General features: G+C 33.6%; 1 protein-coding gene across 1 annotated transcript in view; it reads left to right on the plus strand.

Moving 5' to 3' along the window:
* LOC114633048 (cytochrome P450 2C6-like) overlaps positions 1-6736 on the plus strand; it is a 103949-nt gene that overhangs the window by 91878 nt on the left and 5335 nt on the right. Inside the window, exons 6-7 of the mRNA XM_028781665.1 lie at positions 3057-3198; positions 6064-6251. Coding sequence (XP_028637498.1) covers positions 3057-3198; positions 6064-6251 — 330 coding nt within the window. The remainder of the gene's footprint in view (positions 1-3056; positions 3199-6063; positions 6252-6736) is intronic.

The raw sequence follows: 6736 nt of genomic DNA on the forward strand, positions 1-6736 counted from the left end.
TTCCTTATTTCCTTCCTTCATTTCTCATTTCTTTGTTTCTCTGTTTATTTCTTTGCTTCTTTCTTTCTTTTTTTCAGTATGCAATAATTCCAGTACATGTTCCCCATATTTGCATTGGATCATGCACTACCTCTTGGGAAATATCTCAGTAGCCATATATTCAAAAGAAAGATTCTCTCTTTCCACTAGTTATAATTTGCCAATAGATTTTCAGTAAAAAAAAAATGTCCTGAATAGTCCTTCTGCTATCACTGCTGGAAGTTGAGTGACATGATTTTATTCAGGTCAGTGTCATGTGCAGAAGGCTGCACTTTACTGTTCTCCTTCCCATACTCTTATTCTTACAAACCTTAGAAGGAAGATGGGGTTGATAAAAATATTACGTTTATTGCTGAGTACTAGGTCTCTTATTTTTTGTACTTTTATGATTTATACATCTCTGGATAGACTTCTCATATGCAAAAAGAAGCTTTTGGGCCTAAATTGATAAGAGCCCAGGGTAATGGTGATACACATAAATATCTATAGAGCAGCTGGACAATTAGACCATTAACAAAATTATATCAGTAAGTTGTAACCTAGAGCCTCTGTCCTCTCCATCTATGGGCTTTTAACCAGAAACACATTTCTGGATATGAACTTCCCTGCTACAGACTTTAAGCTAATCAGATTGTAGTTAGGTACCTTGAAATAATCATATTACACCAGTGCAGATCTGGGATGTTGACTTGATCTGACCAGGGGTAAAGCTCAGAGGTACCAGATTCAGAGTAGGGATGAGATATGACCACGGGTAAGGTCCACAGGTGAGGGAGGAGTTTCTCAATCTTTGGTAGTGGAAGCAATGGACATGAGTGGAAGTCCAAACTATTCTGGACTAAGACCCATGGAGAACAGGAGTGGAATAGCTCAGTACAAGTTGCAGTGAGAACGATTACTTTTTATATTCAGTGAGATAAATCTGAGTCAATTAGGAAACATGCAGAATAGTAGAGATTTACATGGGAAATGAACTAGAGAACTACTCAACCAAATTAACTTAACCTGAAAACAAGTGTAAGTCAGTCTTTACTACCACTAATACTTTGTGTTGAGCACCTATCAACAATCATCCAGTATTATAAGTTAATTATGTTTGGAGAAAATGCCAAGGTAAGGTAGTCATTCTATTATTTGCAGTAGAAAACTACTAATTATGTGGAATATATGCCTGTATATATTACCATTTTAATTTAACTGTGAAAGTTTAATATCATTTAAAAGCTTCTCTGAAATGATTGTTTGAGGTCAAATGCTTACCTCTGAACACGAATATCTTGTGGTCTTGAATGTAAACTAAGAGGAAGAAAGACTTCTAAAGGATATTTAAGATGTAACCATTGAAGATCACATGGATCATTTAAATAATTTAAATCCTTGGATTTCATTGGCAATTAAATCACAAAGCATAGCACGAGAACAGCTTCTAGAGTCTACATTTTGATCTAGACACACTGTCAAGAGGACTTAGAAAACTGGGTATCTAGAGCACATTGTTCTTACCTGGTGTGCAACATTCAGTGACTAGAAAGTAAAATGAGTAATAAAAGAGTTAAAAGAGATCAAACTCTTTTATTTCACAAGAGAACAGACCTCTAAAGTTTTTCTCTGTAGGGACAGCTAGTGAATATTTTAGTTTCCATAGAATGAACTTATGAACATAATCATTTGTTGCTGTGTTTCTATCTATAAATAGACAACTGGATGTCACTTTGCCTCATAAAAATATATTCATAAGTACAGGTGCAGGGTCTGATTTGTCTTTTATTCCATACTTTTGTGTCTGGAATAGAGAAATATAATTGCAGAAATTATGGTTTCTCTAGTCTTTCTCAGCTGTTTTCCTGGTCTTGACTATTGTACTAGGTCTACTCTAATAAATAAGAAAAAATGGAAATATATGATTTCTCATGATTTTTCTGAACTATCAACTAGAAAAATAAAACAAAATGCATTCCAGGATAAAGAAAACTACCTGAAGTAATATTATAAATGGAGATGTGTGTCTTTGTTTAGCAGATACCAACAAAGAGAAAGTTATTTTTATAGTGTTGACATTGTTATTACACAGTATTGGATATTCTAGTGTTATCAAGTTTTAAATTAGGGTATATGAATAATGATATACTGACTAAACATTCACAGCTATAACATGATGGCATCCCTATTATATACTATCTATTCAGGTTTATTCCTCATTTTGGCAATTTCATTATATTTCTTCTCTCCTTTATCCCATTTGAGCCCTTACTGTATCTTCACCCTGTCTTCATGCCTTATTCTCTCCCCAATCTCTATCATCCATTTATCCTTCTCTTCTATGATATGTTCCTAGCAGACTTCCATATGGAATGGTGTCATGTCATCTCAACTTTGTAAGCCTATTCTTTTTCCTTATTCCATCTAGATGTTTGTTCTTTGATCCTTTTTACAAGTTCAATGATATAGATCTGCAGTAATATTGAGTCCATGAAATTTTTAAACAAGGAAATAAATAATAAATCTGTGTTGTAAGCCTGTAACATCTATCACAGTATTTCCCCACTTTCCTAATTTTATTGACTTAAATCTATTATGAATCTCTTAAAAAAAGAACAGGTTTATTTAACTCCAAAGCAACCAGTCTGTATTAAAGACGAGTCAAAGTATAACATAGGACTCCCAAATTGTTAGAGTCAAATGCCTTTGATTTTATTCTCACTACATTAAGCATATGAACATTTGTTTTTAACGAATGATCAAAAATCTTGTTCACATCTTTTTAAGCCTTAAAGATCCTGCATTGTACAAATTTAAGTGTAGAGTATCTATGAATTTAAGTAAAAAAAAATAAGGGTGTAGGAAATGAAATTAAGATCCTCTGTATGAGTTCCTGCAATGCTGGGTTAATTTATTCTGGAACTATGTTTTCAAATTCTGTGTTGGCAGCAATAGAAAATGGTGTGATATTGTAGAGTCATTGTTATCACAGATGCTAGTAAAAAGTTTGCCTGATAACTACATCTAACAATTCTTAGGAAAGCCACAATCAACACTCGGAGTTTACACTTGAAAACTTATTAATCACTGTGAATGATTTGTTTGCTGCTGGGACAGAGACAACAAGTACAACACTGAGATATGCTCTCTTGTTCCTGATGAAATATCCAGAAGTCACAGGTAAGGACACAGCTGGTGAACCACAGGATCCACAGCATTCTTGTAGGTTGCTGGAAAGACATTGTTAGTGTACTGTTTATTATTGTTAGAGAAGTCTCAGTCCTTATCTTTCTGTGCTACTGGGCATAGAGACTAGGATGAATGAGAGAAATGAAGGATCTGTAGAAGTACAATAAGCAAGCAAATGCGGATCAGTGTCTGGATTCATTGGGAGATAATCTGTGACAGGCACTAACAGTCTTCTTTGTTTTTTTTTTTACTTGTACATTTAGTTCCTAAATTAGGTTTTCAATACAGGCAAGTTTTTGCACTTACTTTTTAAAATAATAAATCTAATTCTGGTGTACAAGGTTAAAACTTACTTTATTGAGACATTAGCATAAATTCTGGAATTTCCTGAGTTTAGCTGAGATAATGTCTAATCTGAGGAGTGATAATAAGTCAATTCATCAGAAAGTTATTTCCATATAGGTAATAGTTGTAGAAAAATGAATGTTAGTATTTCAAATGTCCATTTCTATGGTACTTCTGATGAGCACATTTCTTCGAATTGTACCAACAACATTTATTTAAAAATAATATTATTGTAGAAATCAAGTTTTTTACAGTATTTATTGAGTATACATTATAGTTATGAATATTTGATATTTGTTCACTTAACAGTTAAGAAACAATGTATTACTGGCTAAAAATATTTTCCTATGACACTTATGTGATCAGATAGCTTCAAATCTTACATACACATACATGGTATATTTGCAATTTTAATACTTTCATCAGTAGAACATCTGGAGATAGCAAAGAAGAAAATAGGAAGGTGGGGTCAACTTTGTTCTTATATTATTGTCACCAGAATAAATACAGCAATCATGAGAACTGTCTTAATTTCTTCCAAAGTAGAGGTGGCATCCTCTGTTTTCTCTTCAAAAGGGAGTGTACCCCCAGGGGACAGTATTTGAATGTGCCAATCTGAAAGTTACTAAAAGCTGCATTTACTGTTTTAGCATATATTATTTACATTGAAGTGACCCTAGTGTAAACACTAAAGAGAAGTAGTAAGTAAACGGTAGGAGGAAACGAAAATGGCAAATGATCAAGAGGGCTTCACAAAAGTACTGAAATACAATAGTGTAATGAGGCTTGAGCAAAAATGGAGTAGGGAAGATGACACAGTAAAATAGATGTCAGATGAACATGTAAGCTGTAATTTTACAATCACAGTATGAATCTCAGCTGAAAATAATAAGGAGTCAACATAGGGTAATAAAAGGTTTATAAAAGGAGTTTCTCCTTGCCAGGGTCCCCTTCCTCCCTACAATCTTACAGTGACTGAGTTTCCCTTATGGAAGAAGACAGAATTGCTCTTAAAAAGTGAGTTCAAGTAGCCCTGTATTAACAGTTTTCCAGTGTTTGACAGAGAAAGGGCAATACATAGGGACCAAAGGGTGAAGAATGATTGTGTTCTAGGCCCAGAACTGAGAGGATCAGAGCACCTTTTTCCAATTGGCTTTATGAATTTTATTGGCAAGATTTATCATTTACACAAGTTAGTAACTTAAAGAAATCTATATTGTATCATCTTAATAGAAATTTCCAAGGGCTTGTCAGTGAAAAGAATTAAACTAAAAACCTAAGAAACTGTCATAGAGCTTCAGAACACTAGGACTGAATATAAGCATAACATCCTTCAGGGAGACCTCTGAGCCACATGTAAATATTTGCCATGAGACTGATAAGCAAAAATGTAGGCCTGGACCTCAGTGTTGTATCAACTTTTCCTTTCTTCATGAAACACTTGAGAATACTTTTATATACTTCTCTGAAGCAGGGTCAAGGAAGTCATGGGCTCCAGGTATGTAAACAACCCACATAGGAGGATAAGATTGTAGGATAGTTTTCTGGACACATGATCTACAAAACTCTCTATTACGTACTTACTAAGTGGATGCTGCTTGCATGAACAGAGATTGAGGGACAAATTAGAAGTAATGTGTGGTCTGATGCCCATATCCACTGAGATTTTATTCCAAGAGCTATAAATTTAAATGCTTAGAAGGAGATATAACTCATGAACTGTAAGATTACAAACTTAATAGAGAACACATCAGTCAAAATGTCTACAACTAATAGAAGGTAATCATAATTTACATGATATGAAATAATATTTATATACCATCAATATATCTCACAATGAAAATTGAAATAACTAAATCCTGACATTCAACACATTGTTCATGAAGTAACAGGAGGGGGGTGTGTGTGTGTGCGTGCGTGTGTGTGTGTGCATGTATGTTTATTTTATTTGTAGATGTCATTTAGTATATGAGATGTAATTGTAATTCACATTTTTTATTTTTTATGACAGAAGATAATAAATATTTTATATAAATGGGGAATATATAGAAATCACTAATTATTTACAAATATGGTAATATTTCAGAAGCTACTGTTAACTTTGAACTTGGTCTGTTTTGAGAATCACATCAAATTTCACACACATACACACATACACACACACACAAATACACACACACAAGATTATTTTTAAAATATTGTATTTTGATATGATGATTACTTGTGATGATTACTATGATATGATGGTTATTTGTGTTGTTTTGCTATTTCATATATTTACTTAATCCTATTTTATTTGCTATTATAAGTGCATACTGATAGATCATAAAAGCTCTTTGCAACATAGTGGTATGAATCTATATGTAGCATCTCTGCATGTCTTAATGTACTCCAGGACATAAAATGCATTTACAATGCTATTGAGACACTTTTTATGCACCATGTAGTCAAATATTGTGATAAGCATTTTACTTCTTTTCCATATCCCCACTTTTTACTGTGACCATCCAGCTAAAGTCCAGGAAGAGATTGATCGTGTGATTGGCAAACATCACAGCCCTTGCATGCAGGACAGGAGCCACATGCCCTATACAGATGCCATGATTCATGAAGTCCAGAGGTTCATTGACCTCATCCCTACCAACCTACCACATGCAGTTACCTGTGACATCAAGTTCAGGAATTACCTCATCCCCAAGGTAAGCTTTTCTTTTCTCTGCTGCACCTCAATGCTCTGTGCTTGTCTTCTGAGTCATACTTTTCCTTTGATTCCTACACTCTTTCTGTTCACTCTTTCACGATGATCTCTGAGAAATGAGGATATGATTGAACATTACACCTTACTTATTTTTACCTTACTTTCTATCCATGCTTAAACTTTTACTCCTAGCATACTCACCCTGTTGTTTGATAGTAAACATGTGCAACTAACCCCCTTTATTATATACTTTTTTCTTGGACTGTGAGATTCCTATAAGGGATACTATGTCATACCATATGTGAGACATATATATATATGTGTGTGTGTATATATATGTATGTATATATATATGTGTATATATACATATATATATATATATATATATATATATATATATATAATTTTGACAAAAATTCAGTTTTATTTGTAATTGTCCTTTATCAGACTCTGATATGATGGTTAGTGGTGGTGTTTTGCTATTTT

This window comes from Grammomys surdaster, unplaced genomic scaffold (assembly GCF_004785775.1).
Source record: "Grammomys surdaster isolate TR1022 unplaced genomic scaffold, NIH_TR_1.0 513, whole genome shotgun sequence".
In the NCBI taxonomy this organism is placed as follows: Eukaryota; Metazoa; Chordata; class Mammalia; order Rodentia; family Muridae; genus Grammomys; species Grammomys surdaster.